Source organism: Drosophila busckii, chromosome 2L (assembly GCF_011750605.1).
Source record: "Drosophila busckii strain San Diego stock center, stock number 13000-0081.31 chromosome 2L, ASM1175060v1, whole genome shotgun sequence".
In the NCBI taxonomy this organism is placed as follows: domain Eukaryota; kingdom Metazoa; phylum Arthropoda; class Insecta; order Diptera; family Drosophilidae; genus Drosophila; species Drosophila busckii.
Genome location: NC_046604.1, coordinates 18,063,986 through 18,084,822, shown reverse-complemented (window position 1 = coordinate 18,084,822; position 20,837 = coordinate 18,063,986). Strand labels below are relative to the sequence as shown.

At 38.8% G+C, this 20,837-nt stretch overlaps 5 protein-coding genes across 22 annotated transcripts in view; 1 reads left to right on the top strand and 4 right to left on the bottom strand.

Moving 5' to 3' along the window:
• Window positions 1–166: 166 nt before the first annotated feature.
• LOC108607985 (guanylate cyclase 32E) lies at window positions 167–8,044 on the bottom strand. Its single transcript, XM_033294954.1, is given in 24 exon segments — window positions 167–448; window positions 451–636; window positions 688–846; window positions 900–1,106; window positions 1,158–1,350; window positions 2,174–2,314; window positions 2,369–2,722; window positions 2,775–3,085; window positions 3,142–3,239; window positions 3,294–3,360; window positions 3,419–3,527; window positions 3,587–3,768; window positions 3,824–3,976; window positions 4,033–4,185; window positions 4,243–4,327; window positions 4,451–4,559; window positions 4,651–4,800; window positions 4,854–4,977; window positions 5,031–5,138; window positions 5,194–5,268; window positions 5,324–5,435; window positions 5,500–5,633; window positions 7,904–7,948; window positions 8,006–8,044. Coding segments are annotated over 24 exon segments (3,504 nt in total). The 3' UTR covers window positions 167–238.
• Window positions 8,045–9,757: 1,713 nt separating this feature from the next.
• Window positions 9,758–13,446, bottom strand: LOC108594370 (D-3-phosphoglycerate dehydrogenase). Its single transcript, XM_017979530.2, has 6 exons — window positions 13,244–13,446; window positions 13,101–13,151; window positions 10,859–11,013; window positions 10,450–10,669; window positions 10,253–10,385; window positions 9,758–10,198 (listed from the first exon to the last, which is right to left on the bottom strand). The coding sequence occupies exons 1-6, from the start codon at window positions 13,325–13,327 to the stop codon at window positions 9,843–9,845; spliced, it is 999 nt and encodes a 332-aa protein (XP_017835019.1). The 5' UTR covers window positions 13,328–13,446; the 3' UTR covers window positions 9,758–9,842.
• LOC108594369 (histone acetyltransferase Tip60) lies at window positions 11,381–13,070 on the top strand. Its single transcript, XM_017979529.1, has one exon. It carries the CDS (start codon window positions 11,461–11,463, stop codon window positions 12,622–12,624), a length of 1,164 nt encoding a protein of 387 aa, XP_017835018.1. The 5' UTR covers window positions 11,381–11,460; the 3' UTR covers window positions 12,625–13,070.
• A 3,590-nt stretch (window positions 13,447–17,036) lies between the features above and the next one.
• LOC108607649 lies at window positions 17,037–17,645 on the bottom strand. Its single transcript, XM_017998589.2, has one exon. It carries the CDS (start codon window positions 17,620–17,622, stop codon window positions 17,053–17,055), a length of 570 nt encoding a protein of 189 aa, XP_017854078.1. The 5' UTR covers window positions 17,623–17,645; the 3' UTR covers window positions 17,037–17,052.
• A 14-nt stretch (window positions 17,646–17,659) lies between these two features.
• LOC108607646 (voltage-dependent L-type calcium channel subunit beta-2) overlaps window positions 17,660–20,837 on the bottom strand; it is a 45,321-nt gene continuing 42,143 nt past the window's right edge. For 10 of the 18 annotated variants that reach the window (XM_017998572.2, XM_017998573.1, XM_017998575.1 and 7 more), the window contains 2 exons: window positions 20,203–20,457; window positions 17,660–18,167 (listed from right to left, as the gene is read on the bottom strand). In XM_017998572.2, coding sequence (XP_017854061.1) covers window positions 17,677–18,167; window positions 20,203–20,457 — 746 coding nt within the window. In that variant the 3' untranslated portion in view covers window positions 17,660–17,676. Of the gene's footprint in view, window positions 18,168–19,166; window positions 19,251–19,519; window positions 19,750–20,202; window positions 20,458–20,837 lie in introns of those variants that run through there. The other 8 variants (XR_001915509.1, XR_001915511.2, XR_001915510.1 and 5 more) reach the window with 4 other exon arrangements.

Genomic DNA, 20,837 nt, shown 5'->3' with positions numbered 1-20,837 from the left:
TAAACATTTAATGTAATTTATTGCAATTTACTTCTGCATTGCTTTAATATTTCAAGCTCATTCACATTAAAGGCAACACTTAAAGCATTTTATATTATTTTTAAATTTGTTTGCAGCTTGTTAAGCATAAAATTCTTACTAATTGTAAATACTTTAAAATTCGACTACGACGTTCTACAAATTCTAATTTCTATTAATTATATTGTTATTAGCTTACAGTTCAGTGCTTGCGCTTTCTTTATAAACGAAATGTAATACTTGGCGCAGATCTAGGACTACGATTAATCAAGGACGGACTGCCGCTCAATCGACAAACGCACAGCTGATTGCAATTGATCTGCCCTGTCTCCCTATGCTGGTTGCTGTACTTCTGGTGCTCCAGAGCGGCGCTGAGATTGTCATCGGAGCGACGACTATATAAGGATTTAATAGCACATTTACAGGAATCTGTAACCTGTGGTTAAAACAAAGTTTTTTGCTACGCTTTTTTAAGAACTCACCTCTGCTTTGCCAGCAACATGCACTGGATGCATCCATGGTGCTTATAAGATCGGGAGCCCAATCATTAAATATAATTGCACGCATTTCCGGCTGCAGGCGCTTGGTTAACCAATAAGTGCGCATGTCGCCTTTGCCCTAATATAATTAATTAAAGATACAGTTTATAAATAAATAGAGAGCTGTTACCTTAACGCTTGTTAGCCCTCGCTCCACGCAGCAGTAGCCGGCGACTTCCTCCAGTAATTTATATGTAGCCTCCGATATGTGAATTTTCATAGCTTCTCCGGTGCTTTCCATGCGCGCTGCTGTATTCACCGTGTCACCAAACAAACAATATCTGGGCATCTATAATTTAAAAATCAGTACCTGCTTGCTAAAAATATAATTTTAATGTTTACCTTTTGACCCACGACGCCAGCTGCACATGGACCCGAGTGTATGCCAATGCGAAATTGCATTGTTTCCGTGGGCTTGTGTCTAATCTTCAGATTACCAGCGGTCTCTAATAGATGCAGTGCTAGTGAAGCTATCTCACCCGCATGGCGATTGCCATTGGGCAGCGGCAGTCCAGACACTACCATATAAGCATCGCCTATGGTCTCCACCTGTTTGTCAAATCAGCTTTTAATCATTCTAATGCTTGGCTGCATATTCACCTTATAGACATCATAATTGGATATAATTGAATCGCAGCATGTGTATAAATCATTTAGGATTTCCACCACCTGAAAGGGCGTACTCTTGGTGCAAATTTCCGTAAAGCCCACAATATCGCTGAAGAGTATTGTGACGCAGTCAAAACATTCGGCCTTAACCGGATCACCACGCTTTAAAAGCTCAGCCACAGTTCTGCAAGCAGTTTGAATACACACATTAGTTATTTTTCAAGCAAACAATAACTGTAAACTTTAACTGCACACTGTAATATTAATAAAGAATATTAGCGTACATAATTACAATTCGTTTGTTTGTTTGGCACTTTTTGTGCAACCGCAATGCGCATTAAGCATATAAATCTAATCAAACCAAAGGCAAACACATAAAATATGCAAGTCATAATTCACAATTGCAGCCTCAGGTCATTACACGTCCGCACTGCTTGAAAACACTTGGTCGACTGAGCGCTCGCGCCCCCGCTACACTGTCGTCTACCTAAAGTGGCGCTCTATGCAGCAGCTCAGCTAGTCACGCATACACTCACACACGCACAATGCTGCTTATCGCGGCTGAGCGCTAGCATACGTGCATGTGTGTGTTGAGTAAGCAGTGCTCCCCACTAAGCAGCGCAGCGAGAACAAGAGCAAGAGCTAAAGAGCGCGAGAGCGTGCATGCTTACGCCTTTGTGCAAGATGAGAGCGTAGCTAACTTTGGTACTGAGCGCAAGATCCGTTAGCCTTTAAACTAAAGGTGGCGTGATTTTTGTTTCTCTTTGCTGTCATACAACTTTACTTTGGCGCTGCCGTGTTTACATGTTTACACTTTGGCGACTGAGCAAAAGATCCGTTAGTTGCTGAACTGAAGGTGGCGTGACTTTTGTTTCTCTTTGCAGCATTTAAATTTTACATTGACGGCTGAGCGCAAGATCCGTTAGCATTTAAACTGAAGGTGGCTGTTTCTCTTTGCTGCCTTTAAATTTTGTATTGGCGCTGTTTTGAAATAAAAACAAACTTACTTGGGCAACATTTGATAGAGCAGCATATCGGTTTTCTTCTTCTCTTCGTATAATAAATTAGTGCGCTCTTGGACTAGACCCTCCAGATTATAAGCATATTTTTCCATAATAGCCAGCATGTTATCAAATATATTTGGTTTTCTAAAAGTAGCAGGCAAATTAAATACATTTTATATATTTCTACAGTTTACTTACAAGCCCGCTTGCAGTTCTTTCAGATGCATGCGCACAAGTCTAATGTCCGGACGCAGTTCAGCATCCTCATCCCAGCACAAGCGCAGGCACTGTCTAATATAATTGGGTATATCCAGTTGTGTGAGAGCGGGACGAAAGACGCCATGCTGCAGCAGATCGGGACTCTTGACAAACTCAATGATTTGCTCATTGGTGTAAGCGGTTTCACCCCAAGGACCTTTGCGTCCTATCATTTCATACAGCAGCAGGCCAAATGAATAAATGTCGCCTTTCTGTGAGCCACGAGCGAGACGATTGGAGTCTCTTAACAGCTCTGGAGCTCTGCAGAGTGCGCGTTTTATTTCCAGCTCAGCTCTGGAAAAATATATATAAAATAGCAATAGTTGTTATATATTATGATGCATACTTATTTGGCTCATCCTGCGCCGCTTTAAGTTCATGCAAGCCAAAGTCTGATATTTGGCAAACCCATCTGGAGTCAATGAGGCAGTTGCTGCTTCTCAAATTGCCATGTGATATGATTTCGGAGTCATGCAAGTAAATCAAGCCCTTTAAAATATCAGACACTAGCGATGATATAAACATATGGTCCAAATGCAAATCCTCATTGGCCAGCACGTCCTCCAAGCTGCCACGCGCACAGTACGTGGTAAATATAATAACCGAGCCATGATCAATCGAAGCGCCTATAAAGTTATTTATGTTCTCATGTCGCACCTACAAATTGTTTTAATATTAATAATAATATATAGAATAATATATAGAAAAATTACATCGCGCATTAATTTGAGTTCTTTGCGTATGGAACGTGTCATGTCCACATTCTTTTTGTGTATCTTCTTCATGGCTACAATATTGCCACGAAAGAGAGCTAGAGAAAATGGAAATTTATTGTGGATTATGGCAGGCTATAGAGTATGCTTACCTATGTTGGTAAAGGATCTTTTATTGGGTTCACCTACGACTAAAATGCTTTGACGTCGTATTTGTATCTGAAATTAAACAACATAATAATACAATAATACATTTAAATAAACAATTAGTACTGACAATATTCTTATGGCTTGGATTGTTGTATTCGCCCAAATTGATAACCGTAACCTCTTTCATATCCACTTTCCAAAGTAAACCAGCTAGAGTTTGTTCATAGCGATAATGCCTATTAAAAAAATAGATTTAACTTCAATTGTTTGTGACAGATTCAATTAAAAAACTCACTTTAACAGCAAAGCAAGCGCAACAATTAAAACAAATGCAAATAGCAGCGCTGTAACCAAATAACGCCAATCCAATTTTTTTTTAGGACAAAGTTCGCCATAGAAACCACAGGTCGGTTCCGCTAAGGGTGGACGGCCATTTAGCCATTGTATAGCGCGTCCGTTTTTAATGTAACGAAATTCCTGTGAACGCATTAATTAAAGTAATTAATTTTAAAATAATATACGCAGAACTTACAGGTATAATGGAGTATTTGTTATAAACAAAGTAGCCCACTGGCAACATATTCATTTTAGATAAAGAATTTTCAGTGGCAGCAGCATTGGCATCAGTTTGTAGACTTATAACTGTATAATTGCCCTCAGCATCGCCACTTGAGTCAATAAATACCTGTATTTGAAATAATAAATATTAGTAAGTAATAAATGTGATGCATTGAAACTTACATCAAAGCCCAGTATGGAATGATAGGATCTATTGAATATATGACTCATAACCAAGCTGCCATCATTGATATCGCCGCCTAGTTCCAAGACTTCTGTTATAGCTCTAGCATAGATCATAACACTATCATACAAATGCAAACCATAAACAGGCACCTAAAAAAAGCATCACTTAGCTAATAAATAATTTGAGGTTATGTCAGCAATACCAACCGATATGTTTTCAAAAACTCTTTGATGATACGGCACAAGAAACGGAGATTTGCGCGCATACTCTTTGATTTTAGTAAAGATATCACTAGAATTAAATTATAAGTACAATTGTTTAATATATGTATTAAATTAGTTAGACAATAAGTTAGTTTAGTAAGTTGTTGCCAAAGGGTTTTTAGACAGGCATAGGAAGTTAGAAAAGAATTACCTAATATGAGGATTTTGTGGATATGTCATGCTTATTCTTATAACTGAACGTAATGAGATTTTATCCAGAGATTTGCTCTTATCTTTTCTAATATAAGGATCTAAGTAATCTGCAATAGATGTTCAGCATGCATTAGAATGGAAAGTATATATAAATAGTGGGGTTAAAGTGAGGTAACTTTGGGTACGCAAACTACTTACTGCGCTCCATAATATTAACTCGATGATTGGCATTATATATCTGATCATCGACAGTTATAACAATATATTCACCACGCTCCAAAAGTTTGCGATTCTGCAGGCAACGCACAAAGTCCACCATGGCAATATGCTCACCAATAAATACATAAACTAATGGAATATATTAGTAGAGTTAACGCACTGTGAGGTTATGTTGAGCTTACTGCGAGTTGTTGCATAGGTTTCCTCTATGATATTTTCAATTTGTGTTAAGGTTTTCTTTATAGGTATATAGTCGGATATGTACTTAAAATGTGTTATGCTAAAGTTACGCGATTCAGCCAAGTCCTTTTGAAAGAAAAGTTATTGTAAAATAGTTTGTAATACCCTAAAATAATTACCTGTATAGCGCTGGCAACATCGGAGCCCCAAATGGGCTTAGAGCTTACAACAATGGCAAACTTTTTCCAATCAAAAGCATTTAAAAGGCTTATAACGCTTTTGGAAACCTAGTATTAAATATTTTAGATATAAAATAGAGTTTTGGAACTGCATTAGGCAAACCTTTGAAGCTGGCGCTAGAGTGCGCGCAAAGGTATGAAAGGTGCTCTTATTGGAAACAATGGAGTCGGAGCATTTCTGTTAATAAAATAAATCTATAGCTATACGATATACATGTTTATCGATAACATACAAATGAAATCATGGGTATGTTCCAGGCTGAGGCTAGCAAAGCTTCGGTGGTGCAGCTCTCATCGGGTCCTATAAACGCCTTCACCTTCTTCTCCTTCATCTCCGTCATGAATCTTTGCGAAAAGTAAAAGCATGAAAGCAACACAGAGCGAAAGCGCGACAGTTAAGCTGCTTTACCTCAAAGGCTTAACGCGATAGTTGCTCATGGTGTGGCCGATGTCGAAGGGCGTGAAACTTAAGGTCTTGCCCGGCAGCAGATTGGCGTTCTTGTTGACATCCTCCACAGCCAGCGGCAGGCTACCCAATGTCACCTGCCAGTCAAGTCAAGTCAACAATTTACAATACATAAAATTTTATTTATTAATCAAGCAATAAGCGACTGCGCATAGGCGCGTAGCTCATGATTTTGTGCCCTCTGAGTTATCCACAGCGCATCCGTGAGTCGTGTATGAATTCTGAGGGCCAGACTCAAGCAAATTGTAAGCAAACCGCACTGAGTTAGAAATATGACAAGCGCGTTGCTTAGACGCAGATAAGAGAGTTCATCGCTGCCAAGACTTTGCCAAAGTTGCGGCAGAAACGCTGCCAGCTCCTCGAATAGCTTCAGGCACCAAGGCAACAGCATGACCAGACCGCAGTTGCTCCATAGCGTGCGGCAGCTGGCGCAAAACCGATTTTCCGCATCAAGCCAATATGTGACACCATAGGAATAATGAAAGGCACTTAGCGCACTTGCGGTGTAGATGAGTCGAGTTAGCAGCTCATAGCGCATGCTTTGCAAATTTAAATTAAGCGGCTGCACTAAGCCCAGACTTAAAGTGCAGGCGTACAAAGCGAAATGCACATAAAAACGCGAATTCAAAAGCAGATTGTACATTTTGCTTAAATAAATGACATGAATTTAAGTTTAAAATATGTGTAGCTGTCATTGACAAGCTCGACTGACTGACACACACACACACACAGGTAATCAGACACTCAGTTATGCTCACACGCACACACACACACACACACACAAGCAAATGCAATGCACTTGAGTGCCAAACAGCAAAACAAATTTAAACTTCTACGTAGCTTATCAAAGACTGTCATTGCAACAAAAAAAATTGTGCAAGTCTATTTGGGCTGCATTTTAAATTTTGCATAGCTTTTGCATTTCATTTATTTACTTATATTTCTTATTTTATGGTTTACCAACTGTATCAAATTTTTGCATAGCATACATTTGTGCGCTGACCTTTTTTCCATTTGTTTTATGCTTGGCAAATATCAAATAATAATATTTTATGCATAAATAGGCATACATAGCTTAGCTGCAAATGCAGGTCACATCTATATATATATAAATGTATATTTATGCATTTAATTACAGACGCAATTAGAGCATTGAAATTAGTTGTGCAATCGCATTTGGTCAAGCTCAGTTTAAAGCTGCTTATAATTATTTCGCCTTTGACATCAACATGCTTGCTCATTAATTTAAATATAGCATACAGTATACTGTATGAAAATAATGAAAGCAAACGCTCACACGCTCAGACAATTGCTTTTGCTTGTTCTTTTTTCTGTCAGATTAATTTGCTACCTCTTCACTGCCTTCAGGCGATTTACTTTACACACACACACACACGCTGTCAACTTTCTTATTGTGCGCATATTGCTTTAAAATGGTTATAAATATTTGCCATTCATCGTTTTAAGCATTGCATTGCGTGTTGCCATGACGATTTGGCATCGTTACTACAGTGACAACTTTGCAAAGCGAATTCTATTCCATTCTATTCGACAAGCGAATTTCATTGACAATAGATGTAAAATAATTTTTCATTTTACATGCAAACGAGCTCGTGTCTAAAATTCACATATCACGTTCGTTGCACAAAGCAAGTGGCTGCTAAATGATTTAATGAATGAATTTTAGCTATAAGTATGAGATTTAATTTGAATATTAGTTATAAGTATGAGAGCTGTGTGTTAAATTTCTAGGCAATTATTACAAGCGTAGGTCATGGAATTCCTATGAATATTGAAGGGCTTGCTGTTGGACTCTGTAACAGACAGCTTTTAGTTTGGTTAAGCACGCTTTGTGCATAGCAGGCAGCCTTTGAGAGCGATTATAATCTCAGCCATTATAAACTCAATTTTAGCTTTAAATTGGAGTCAGTAAACTTTTGAGTGCCACATCTTTTATTTCTACGCTGCCAAACAGTGTCTAAGCTCTGAGGCTTTTTGATTGATATTTAGTCTAAATTTCACTTTTAACTTCTATGAGCTTGTAGAGCTTCGACGGTGATAAAATTAATTAATTGCGTAACCCACACATATTTGGAAGTGGGTCAGGTATACACTGGAGAGCTGCTGTGGCTTGCTCCTTTCATTTCACACTGGCTGCTGCTTATTTTAATTTCACAACATAAAAAGCAACATCTTAAGTGATTCAAATTGCCTTGAAATACTCAGTATATGACCGCAAGGGACTGTTTGTGATTTAAAATAAGCAACCTCACTTAAAAATTAAATTGTTTGTCGAGCCTGCGTCAAGTGAAATGAAATGAAATGAAATCAGAGAACTGTAACTTACGCGCATCTGTGAGTACTCCGCAAGGAAGCCAATGTTTATGTTATCCTTTGTAGCAGAGACATGCAGAGACCGCTGCTGACAGCAGCAGCAGCAGCAAAGCACAAGGACGACAGCCAGGAATCCATTGCGGCTGTGTGACATGCTTATGGGCGATATAAATACCAAGTTAATGGCAATAAAGTTTTGCAAACGCAACACTGACAAACACACACACGCACACACTGTTAGCAAGCTAAGTAGTATCCTTTTTCTATGAGGCAATGCTGCAGTGCTTAGCTTAACGCATTTGCATATTGCGTATACGCAGCGTGGGCTTCAATGATAGATGTGCAGCCTTAAATTTCACACGCACTTTAAGCTTTCAATTCGAGAGCCTTTTTACACTTGTTGCACTTGTGTTAACGCGCCAGCGACTGTTGCGGTTGTTGCTTCCACATGCTGCGCGTGTCGACTGTGCCTCGTGGCCGGACTGTTGCTCGCTTTTATGTGTGCAACAGCTTCGGTCTGCTCGTCGGCTGCTATCCAAGTGGGTGGCACTGGCATTGGGTTGGATTGCTGGTTCGGCTCGTTGAGCCGCGCGCCAAAAATGAAATGACTATGACTGACTGACTGGCAGGAGCTGTTGCTGGCGCTGCTGCGCTGTGGCTTAAATTTGCCTTTACTGTTGCTGTGGTCATGCTGACTGACGGACGGACGGACGTACAATTGTTTGAAGGCTAGCAGCCATGCGGATCTCGCTCACTCTCTCATTGCAAGGGTTTGGCTATTGCAAAAGTTTAATTAAGAGTGATACGTTCTCAATTTGCCAAATTGTTATTTTTTCAAAAATACAGCATTAACACTTACAGTGAACGCTCGCTATGAAAAGCTATTTGATTTAAGTGGCACTAGCTTTAAATTTAAAATTATATTATGTGCTTTTAAATTTAAAGCATTATTTAAATTTTACTTCTTGTATTTAGTTGTATTTAAATGTAAATTGCTTTAACTTTAAAAAATTAATTTATTAATAAATGTAGAGCTTGTCTAAATGTGCTCTAAAGCAGAATATTAAAATTTGTTTTTAAAATTAAACTTATTGATTAGACAATAAACAGCTTTTATTACGCTGATTTGAAGCTTATTTAATTTGTATGTATTTGAACTTTTCATTTGCCAGCGTTCACTGTATTGGATTTCGATTATGCAGCTTAATTAATACTTTTGCTCGTTGAGCAAAGCTTTTGTGCTAATTACATTTAATTCTGATGCACACATTACATTATATTTACCCATTTTATATAAAAAATATATATATATGTTTAATTTAATTTAATTATCCAACTCAGTAGTTGGCAGCTTATTATTTGTTGAATCCACTTTTAAGTATTTGCGCTGATTGTTCCATTGTTAGGGGTCAAGTGCAAAGTATTTGGCTTGGCATTAGCCTTGAAATTCAGTTAGAGCGTCGCGGCGTGTGCGCCCACGTTGAATTTAAAATGTGGCAAGTGGCAACATCAGAATCCATTTCAAATAGTCAGCCCCAGCGGCAACGGAAACGCACAGAACAGGGAGCTGGGAACTATCTTTTGTGTTTGTAATCCTGTAATTGGCAGTTTAGTTGCCATGCGTACATTTATTTAATAAGCCGCTAGAACAAAAAGTCCCATCAATTTCAGCAGTGAGCGTAAATTTAAATTCATATTCATGCAAAATATTCTACGAAATTCATTGTTTTTGTTATTTTAAACTAATTAATATGCGCAGCAATAATTAATTTTAGGCAACATTGAAATGAACTCAAAGGCAAGAGCTTTGTGTACAAAAAAATGTTTATTAATATTAAAGGCTGTGCAAAAGCAAAGCCATGGCCAAAGCAAAAGTTGCTTATCAAATTACTTGCCATACATAAAATATAAAATAATATTTATAAATGCATTTCATTGTAAATTCGTGTAATTTACTGATAATGAGCAAGCGCCTCCTTGTTAATGACGCCAGCGGTGCTGGTGTACTTGGGTGAGCTGCCATTGAGAGCGATGAACTGCTCGGCCACCTCGACGGCGACACGCACTTGCGCCTCGCCAGTGCTGGCGCCCAAATGAGGCGTGGCCACCACCTTGGGATGCGCAACAAGCGCCTTGGTCACTGCTGACTTGGGCGGCTCCTCGGGGAACACATCAAAGGCAGCGCCAGCGCATTGTCCACTCTCCAGAGCATCCAGCACAGCCTGCTCATCGATTATACCGCCGCGTGCCACATTGATGACCTTGACGCCCTTTCGGCACTTGGCCAAAGTGCTGGCATTGATGAGATCTGTGGCAAACAAACAATTAGCAACTAATTAAGTTTATTTATACATGCACTCACTTTTGGTTGCTGGAATCAACGGCGTATGCACTGTAATGTAATCAGCCAGTGGCCAAATCTGCTCCAGCGTCATTTTCTCAATGCCTGCGGCCTTGGCCTCCGCCTCTGTTGTTATGGGATCATAGCCAATAATCTGTTAATTGGAATAGAACTGTCAATTGCCGTCGCCGCTGTTGGGCATAACCCAAAAGGCTTACTCTCATGCCCCAGGTCTTCATGCGTATGCCCACTTCACGTCCAATGCGTCCCAGTCCCAGCACTGCCAAAGTCTTGCCATACAGCTCGCTGCCGCTGTAGAGCTTCCGGTCCCAGCGACCTTCCTTCATGCTCTGGCCAGCGGGCACAACGGGACGCGCCAGAGCGCCAATTAGAATGCATGTCAGCTCACAAGCCGATATCGAATTGCCGCCTGGCGTGCTGTTGGAGAACACAAACATCAAGTGAGCCAAAATGCCCAAAATAATTACTCGACACTGGAGTGGGCCACTTGTTGTGACTAGACACAGCTTTATGCAAATATGCTACCGGGCTTAGTGCCCTGGGCCCACTCCTCACTAATTATGCAAGCAGCGTAGCTTGCTTGAATCTCTGGCGGGGAGTACTTACTTGAGCACCACCACATTATGCTTGGTGGCTGCAGCCACATCGATGTTGTCCACCCCAGCTCCAGCACGTCCCACGACCTTAAGGCTGCCAGCGCCAGCAGCGAGCACTTCCGCGGTTATTTTCGTATCCGAGCGCACAATGGCGGCATCAAAGTTCTGCAACAAGTTGGAAACAGAAGCCGAAGCCGTGCATGATTATCCTAACGAGACAGACTGTATGAGAATTCCTAGAAGCCATTTTGGGCCACTTTAGTTAATTTAAATAAATTTACTTGAATGCGTGGGCACTTTGCGGAACTTGTTTACTTAAAGCAGCTTTCGAGTTTATCGAAATGCGATCGATAAGTTTCAATTAGAGCTGCAACACTGTTTTGAAAATGTTTTTAAGCAATTTTATATATAAGTGCTGTTGCTTTTTTAATTAAATAATGTAAGTCTTGTGGTGTCCTCAAAATATTTAAGTTAAATATTAAATTTAAACCAAATTTCAAACACAAACTAATTATCAATTTAAATATGCGTGGGTTAAAAAGAACTAGTTCCAATTAGAGTGCAGCACGTGCATGCAAATTGAGCTTAACCCTAAATAAATTAATGTGAAGCATGAGTGCCACTAAGAATAAAGCCAAAGATTTTGCGGCTTCACTGTTTAAGGACTGTCGCCTGCCTGTGCGCATGCGTGAGTGCGGCCAGTGGCAGCTGGCGGAGATCATGAGCGTGAAGGAGTCGCAGGGCAAGCGACAATTTTATGTGCACTATGTGGACTGCAATAGACGCCTGGACGAATGGGTGACTGAGTGCGAGTTGGATCTAAGCAAGGTGCAGTTTCCCAAGCAGCAGAGCCGCAAGCAAGCCAAGGAGGCTGAGGAGCTTGAAGCAAAGGATTTGGCGCCGATGAAGAATGTGCAGCTGATTGAGCTGGGACGCTATCGCATGCGGCCCTGGTACTTCTCGCCCTATCCGGAGCAACTTTGCAAGCTGGAGTGCATTTATTTGTGTGAATTTTGCTTGAAATATGCCGCCAGTCGCTTTAGCCTGGGCAGACATTTGTCCAAGTGCACGCTGAAGCATCCGCCGGGGCAGGAAATCTATCGCAAGGACAGCATTAGCTTCTTTGAAATCGATGGACGCAAGAGCAAAGTCTATGCACGCAATTTGAGTTTGCTGGCCAAACTGTTTCTGGATCACAAGATGCTGGACTTTGATACGGATCCGTTTCTATTCTATATAATGACTGAATTTGATGAGCGTGGCTTTCACATTGTGGGCTACTTTAGCAAGGAGAAATTCAGCCTGGCGGACTTCAATCTCGCCTGCCTGCTGACCTTGCCGCCTTATCAGCGCAAAGGCTACGGCAAGCTGCTCATCGAGTTCAGCTATGCGCTGTGCAAATCCGAGGGCAGAACAGGAACGCCGGAGAAGCCTTTGTCGGATTTGGGGCTGCTCTCCTATCGCTCCTATTGGGCGCAGACTATACTGGAGCTGATCATAAGCGAGAGCAAGAATCTGAACTATGGCAGGCCCAGCCTTAACATAAATGATATATCCGAACGCACAGCTATTAAGGAGGAGGATGTCATTTATACGCTAACTAACCTTGACCTGCTGACCTACTACAAAGGTCAGCATATCATTTGCATTAATAAGCAAATAATTGAGCAGCACTGTGCCAACTTGAAGCAGCGACAGCTTCGCATTGACTACGCAAGTCTACGCTGGACGCCCAAGGATTGGATGAAGTGCCCCATTTATGGCATAAATAAATAAATATGCCTATATATTTAAATTTGAAGAGCAACTGCTATGCAGTTTACGTTGATTTGATGTTTGAAGTTTTGTTTTAATTTTTATGCATATCTCATAGTTGTAAGTGAAACAAGAAGACTTTTACTTAGTTTTAAGCACTCGAAATGAAAACAAGTTTGTTTATGCGTAAATTTGTTTACAAGTTACAATAAATATGACAGACGCTATCAATTGCATTAATTGACTGCACGCTTGACAACAACTTGTTTGTCATTATACATTGTATAAATACATACACACATATGTATAACTGCACATGCTGATAAGTATTTGTGAGAGAGACAAAGCGCACTCGAATTACTTTTAGTTGCTATGCACTTACATGTATAAGCCTATTGCTTACACACATATATACTTTACACACATACATATGTATTTATGTATGTGCGCTTTATTCTTTGCTTTGCTTATGTTATGCAATTTGTTTTCGCACTCACCTTCACTTCCTTGCAAAGCTGATCAACCGGCAGCTTCAGTTTGTAAGTCACCTGCATAAAGAAGAAGCGCAAAAAGCCACAAGCTTAGTATATACACATATAAACGCACATATGTGCTTAGCTCTGTGTGTGTGTGTACTTACATTGATGCCATGTTCTTGTAACAGCTCAACACAAGACTTATCAACTGCATCGCAGACGAGAACGTTTTTAATTTGCATTGGCATGTTTGCAATAAATTTAATTATTCAATGCACTAATTGAAGCAATAAAATATTACAGCTATTTTCACTTTCAATATCAGCGCACCGCAGCAGAATTGCACTTGTCACACCGGCTTCCCAAATTGAACTGAACTTAGTCGAGAGAGCAAGCAGTCACTGAACCGGCTTGAGCGCGCTTTGGCGAATACTTAGACAATACAAATGATCAGCAGATCTCCGACTCTCGTGGGCGGGCGAGTTGCGGCTGTCGTCGGCGAAGTAAGTGAGCGAAATGCTCTCTCTGTAGCTTTGCTGCTGCGCTCTCTCTTTAAAGTTAACGTACCTGCTTTGAATTAAATGCAAGCAGCGCACCTATACATACATATGCACTCTCGAATTGACCGCTGCCTGCGTGTGTAAGTGCACACGTGCGTATATCAGTAACAGTTGTTGTGCTTGTTGTTCTCTGTACAAAAACAAGCTTAACACTGCAATGAGCGCAGTGATTTGCGCTTAACCCTACAATCATCCCTCTGTCTCTTCTCTTTGCTATTGAAAACACACGTTTTTCATAATGTAAAGTTTTCATTTATTTTCAATTGGTTTTATGCGCAATATAGCGTTCATTTAACTACATACTCGTATTTTTTTTAATCGTATTTTAAACCAATCACTAAATATATAAAACAAAACCAAAGGGAAACCACACAAACTTAGGCCAGTAGTTGTATTATAATTCTAAAGTATTTTCATTTGTTCAACTCAAATGGTAACAGTTATAAAAACAAATCTATTGAAGATATCATTAACTATTTACATATGCATTATCATTATTCATTTCATTTTATTTTATTTTTTACAATATATTTACGTAAAAAATATTTCATATAAATTTTGTTTTGGATTGATATTTGCACAAATAGTTTTATATATTTTTTTGGTTTTTATTTCACCCATTATTTTTTTTTTTTTTATTTTTGCTTTAATAATAGTTTCTTTTTCAATTAGAATTTGAATTAGGGAAATTTCAGGCGTGCATATATATTTGTCATATGCATAAATTTATTAATATATATAAAGTAGTTTCTTGTTTTTTTTTTTTGTAATCAAACTATTTTGCATTTCATAAAGTGGCTTAGAAACAAAAGTAGGAGTCTTTGGAAAATTTTTTTTGAATTAAATTTCATATTGAAATATTGTAAAAAATACTTGAAGTATTTTTGCTATCAAATTGCATTTTATGATTATGGGCGTTGCTGCTATTATATCAATAAATTTATTTTTATTTTATTAGATGGAAATTAGTTGAAAATCAAAGTTTATATTTTGAATAGAAAAACTGCTTTACTCACAACTTGAATTGTTTTCTTTTCTTTGGAAATAATTTTATAGTTACTAAGTAATTTTATATTGTTTGCTTGGTAATTTGTTTATGTATTAAATTTTGTTATTTATAGCAAGATACATTTACATATATTTGTATATAATTTTGTTTATTGTGATTTTGCCAGTTCTGTGAATCAGATTACAATATGCTCGTACATAGAGCACATAGTATATACTATAAAGTTATTCATTATAGATTTATTTTTGCTCTTCAACTTCAAGCTAATATTAAAAAGTAATCTTCAATATATTTAATTATAGCTAATAAATTAATTTGTTGCCACTTTATACAAGAAATGTTTTGCGTTTTACGTTACGTTCTATTAAATATTATTATTATTTGTAATTTGTAATCCTCCAAAAATTTCAGGGTGGAACTCGCAAGCGCCCTTATATCAATATGAACTTCATATGCCGCACTTTCAATTTCAATTGTTTGCTGATTTGAATATTTTTTGTTTAAGTGATGCAAAATGTTTTTGTTAACGTGCAGTTCTATTTAATTATGTATGCATGTATTTGTTTGTATGTATATGGTTAGCCGTATGAGCGTAATTATAATTTGCTAGCTTTTATTTGTTGCTCATTAAACAATATTAAGAATCTAAACATGATTATATTCATATAGATTGTATTATTTACATTTGTCTATGAATTTTGTTTGCATTGAACACTTGACAAATATTTTACTTGACTTTGCTTCTCTCTGCCTCGCTTAAATACGATTTGTTTATCAAAATGTCAGCCCAGTGTTTTGGTATCAAAATGTGCCCTGGACTGTGCTTATGTTTACTTTTGCTTGAACAGCTGAAGGGTTAAAGTTCAAATGGAAAATTACAAATTGTTTTCAAAAAGTGTTCAAGTTCAAGTTGCAATGGATTTTCTTTTTCTTTAGGAGGTCGCTCAGTTAGCAGCACATCTAATGCGAGGCTTTATATAATGCTGATTCCCTTTAAACAAAGCTCGTAGTATATGTATGTATGTATGTGTGTATTACGTAGTTACATAGCATTTAATTTGTTTATGTTTATGTTTATGTGTGGAAGTTGTGGCTACTTACATACTGAGTACTTAGACTAGGCTAGTCAATCAATCAATCAATCAATGCTGGAAGTGCAGGGAGCTAGGAGCAGGAACACAGATTTTTTTCTCCCCTTTGTTGTTATTAATTAATGCTCAAGTCGCGATCGATTTGAATTCAGTGCGTTTTGTTTTGTGTTTCATGTTGAGGTTTTTTTTTTTGAACAGCTTTGCAAATTAATTAGTTTTAATTTTTTACTCATATTTCATGCCAGGTCAGGTGGTTGGAATTGTAAAAGGAGTGCTCGACTTTTTGGAATGGACCAGATCAGAAATCAATATATAAAACATACTTACAATAGTTTAACCCATAATTAGTTGAACTTTGATTGCAACGCACGCACATGCAAAACGTAATAAGCTAACGAGAGGCGCCACAAAAGTTTTCGATAATAAATAAATATATGGAAATTAAAGTGTAGTTTGTGTTGTTTTGGTTTTATTTAAGGCACTGGTAGTTGTTAATCGCCAAACTTAAGGCAATTAACTTAGCAGACAAAAATACAAAAACAATATACGTTTGTTTTTTTCTTTTTTTTGGCGTGTCGTAGAGATAAGCAAAATTATATATAGTAAACTTTAAAGACTTGAGTGAATTGGAAGCATTATAATTCTCACTGAAATGTTATGGCAAATAGGGAAGCTTAGCTTGGAATTATAAGAGTTGATAGTTTTGAGTAGTGATGGCTTTATTAAAGAGATTTCAAAATGTGTGTGTGTGTGTTAGAGTGTGTGTGTGTGTGTGTGCCTTATTATAAAATGTTTACTAAATTATTAAAGCTGACACTTACTTAGCTTAACTTTGGTTTTTTAGTACTGCATAAAAAATATATTATTATACGCTTGTAACTATAATGATTTTATTTCAGCTTTCGACACTAGCAAAAAATTTACTCTTGTAATGTAACAACAACAACAAATGCTGTTTAGGTATAAATTCTTATGCTTATAAGTTATGTTCCATATATATCAATAATGTTGTTAATTAGTTGTTAAATAAAATCTCATTACGCTTAGCTATAGATAAGACACATAAGGCTGTAGCATTGTGCTCTGATTCTGCTGCTGCTGCTGCTGCTTCTTCTTCTTCAGCCAGTACTTGTTGCTGCCAGTGGCAAATGTGTGTATGTGTGTGTGTGTACGTGTGTGTTGTTTGGCACTGTCAACTGCTATTGCTGCCAGGACATAACTAAAAGGAATTGTGCATTGTCCTGACTGGCAAAATGAAATTTTTTAGTATTTTCTGTTCTGTTAGTTGCTTGTGCCTTTGCCTTGAAATCTCTTCAATAAAACCTATCCGTGCTCAACATATCCTCTTCATCCTCCTCAACAATAATCTTATTACGTATTGCATGCGTCACAGCATCCGCCTGCGCCAGCCAATCAAAGTCCCGCTCATGATGCGACTGCGACTGCGAGTGCGACAAGCTGCGATTCGATGATCTGGGCGCATGAACAAATGAACTGGTGCTCGGGTTCAGGTAAGTGTGTCTGGGATTGGAACTGGAGGGGCTGCTGCTGCTATTGCAGGCATAGGACTGACTGTGTGTGCGTGGCTGTGGATAGGACATGGGCTGGTGTCGCAGCTGTGGATGCTGCTCACGTGTGCTGCGCTGCTGGCTGAACGAAGTCTGTGCTAGCGCAGAGGATGAGGATGAGAGCCATTGCTGGCTGGCACGAGGTCGAGTGGAAAAGTCTGCGAGTGGCAGCGACTGTTGTCGATGCAGCTGCGGTCTGGAGTTTGATGTTGCTGCTGTTGTTGTTGTTGTGGTTGCTGTTGTTGTGACTTGTGTGTGTTTGGGTCTGGGTCTGTGTATGATGTCGAGATCAAAACTATTGTCACGTGCTTGCATCAAACCTGGCGGCGCTTTCGCATCGATCTGATCCCACCCCTATATCCACGATTCCTACATGGCATTCAGCATTCTCCTACTACTCCCACCACCTCTGTGCGGACTGTATTCATCGCGATCGACCACGGTCGCGCCACGCGGCACATCCCGCGCATGCGCATCATCGATGCGCGTCGAGGGTCCCGCGCCATATCTTGCGCCGCGCGAGCTGCTGCCCAGCAAGCGATCCTCGCGCTCAAAGTCCACGTCGTCCAGCAGGCGACCGCCGCGCGACAGATGCCCATGATGCGAGGCGCCACTCGGACCGCTGCGCATTGCCGGATACTCAAAGTTGCGCTCGTCCAGCATCTCGTCGCTGTTTAAATCGTAGTGCATCAGATCGCGCTCGCGTGCGTGCAAACGCTCACGCTCCTGTCGCTCATAACGCTCACGCTCACGCTCGTAGCCCGCATGAACGCCTCCGCCTCCTCCGCCGCCGCCGCCGCTGCGCTCGTGATGGCGTCCCGAGGTCTGGCGGCGACTGTGATGATAACTGGCACCTCCTCCTGCAACACACACACACAAGCGCTTGTATAAGTTCAATCATTACATATATATATATATTGTCAATTCAACAATAACTGAAACAAACTAAAACGAATCGTAACCAAAAGCAAAAAGCATTCGAACGCCTTAAAAGCCAAAGAGGGTGTGGCAACCAAATGCGTCGCAGTTTCAATAAACTCAACAATTGTTTCTGTTAGTAACATCGGGTAGTGCAGCTATATAGCGTGGTTACATCTAGGCGATCTATACCATTAACCAACACAGCGACATCTTCACACAAACGTGATTAATGTGGAATACAGGATGAGGTTGAAGCGGGGATTTAAAGTTGGAAGTTCGGCAAGCCGAGCTTTGGAATTCTTTCTTATACTAAGTCTACGATTGAATATTTAAACGAAATTAGTTCAAGTTTAGTTTTTAACTTTAACTTGCTTCTCTTTTACTTATTTATATTTTACTTTCTACTTTACTGAGTAGATCTATTAATATATGATATATCATCTGGGGAAAGAAATCTTAAAAGGACTTAATTCTATATACTTTATAGTCAACAAATTAACAAAGATTTAATATTTCTTCTAACTACTTTTTTATATCAATTTAGTTTTAATATTGCAAATCTTCTTTTGAAGTTGAAATCAACGATTTTTGAAATCATCGCTTTTCGTAGCATTTCGCGCTATAAAAACTAAATCAACTAAAATTCGTTTAATGGCAAATTAACAAGGACGCAATTCAAAATAAGTATAAGGAATTGAAAAGCAGTAACTTGGGTGTTTTTTGGGAATAGGGTTATGTTACGTTTGTTGTTTATCAAATTAAAAAATTAAGAAACATAACTGTAACGCCGACTTTTGGGGGGTAAAGAGTGCATACTCACTAAGCTTAAAGCTTTTTAAAAACGAACACAATTTGCATGAGTTGACAATTTGCTAACTTGAATTGATGAGAGCCACATAGTATTTAAACAAAGAAACGTAAGAGATTAAACAATTTGACTGAACTGAGGTTGTTGTCTCGAGCCTGTAGGAATACGAGTAGAAGTACGACAGACACTTAGAGGCGCACGACGCCAGGTGTAACTGGAAACGAGTACAAAACGAGTACAAAGAGTGCACATTTAGAGATAAGAGTAACGAGTACCTTGAGTTGATGTTTTGTATGTTGTATGAAACTGAACTTAACTGAAGTAGTTAGTGTGGTTAGCAAAAGAAACTCAAGCTAGCAAATAGAGTTAGTTAAACTTAAACTTAGATTAATCGTACTACTGCTGGTTAATGACGGAATTCGAAATGCTGCCTAAGCAAGCGAGTAACAGAAGAGCGAAAATATATATAAAAGAAAGAAACACCTCGACATTTCAGAGAGAGTCAGAACCTTTGAGCTTGGCTAAACTGCAACTGGACGCCTTTTGTGTAATTTTATACGAATATTTTGTTTAGATTGCGATATCGATATTGCTGTCTTTTTGTTTGTACTTTATATTGTTGATATATCGATATTGTGTGGAGTTTGTTTTGTTTTATATTTTTAGTTATAGCATTGATGTAAAGGGACCGGGTATGTCTCGTGCTGTGAATGCTGTGAAGTGTGGGCACAAAATAGAAAATTATAAATGAAATAATAAAACTAAATATTGAATACTTAAGCTAATGCCTCAGCTGAACGTATTACTTATGAATTACATACAAAACGGGAAAGGGGCTAAGACTACCGCATGAAATGACGTTTAAGTTACTACTCGTTACTTTAGAGCGAGCGCGTAGAACGACAACGAGTAAATGAACTTAAAATTTATACCATGATGTTAACTACTATTACCATTTTTTAATATTTTACAATAAACAACAGAAATATTCGGGTATAGTTGTTAAATTTTTCAAATGCGTTTACTTGGATTCATGATGATGACGTTTCTTTAAACAATACTTTGTTGTTTAATTATATAAAATTGCTGTTTTGGTACTTAGGCGATTATAGAACGAGTATATATTGTAAAACCAAAATCAAAAGCAAGAAATTATTGGAATTTACCTTGGTCCCAATCGAACTCTCTATCCCAATCCCTTTCTCGCTCTCTTTCCCATTCGCGTGCTCGCTCGCGCTCCCATTCCAAATCTCTCTCTCTGTCTTTCGAACTGCGATCGCGATTGAACTCTCTATCCCAATAGTCGCGCTCATTTTCGCGCTCTCTTTCTCTACTCTCGCGCTCCCGCTCACGATCCCGACTACCTTCGCGCTCAACACTCGCCATGCGCGGCTCGTGCTCATCAAACTCCTCGCCATCGACTGCACGCGAATGCGAAGAGAGAGCAAGAAGAAGCAACGATTGGATTTTATACGGTACAGTCATGGGAATTTGAATTTGAGAAAGACAAATTGTTTAGAAATTGTATATGTAATTAAAATTGTGCAAAAGTACGTGTAATTTGCAATTGTAAATGTATATTCATGTGAAATGTATAATGTAATAAAAACATAACCAAGAGAAATTAGAATTTGAATTAGTTTTGAATAACGACTGATCCGTGAGACGCTGTTAATCCTTTTTTTTCTCATATGTGTAATGAAGCCGAATATCTTAAATATAATATTCATTTTTTTTACAACTCGGAAGTTGTTGGGTGAAAGACAGTGGATACAATGGAGGTTTTCTTCTTTTTTTTTAC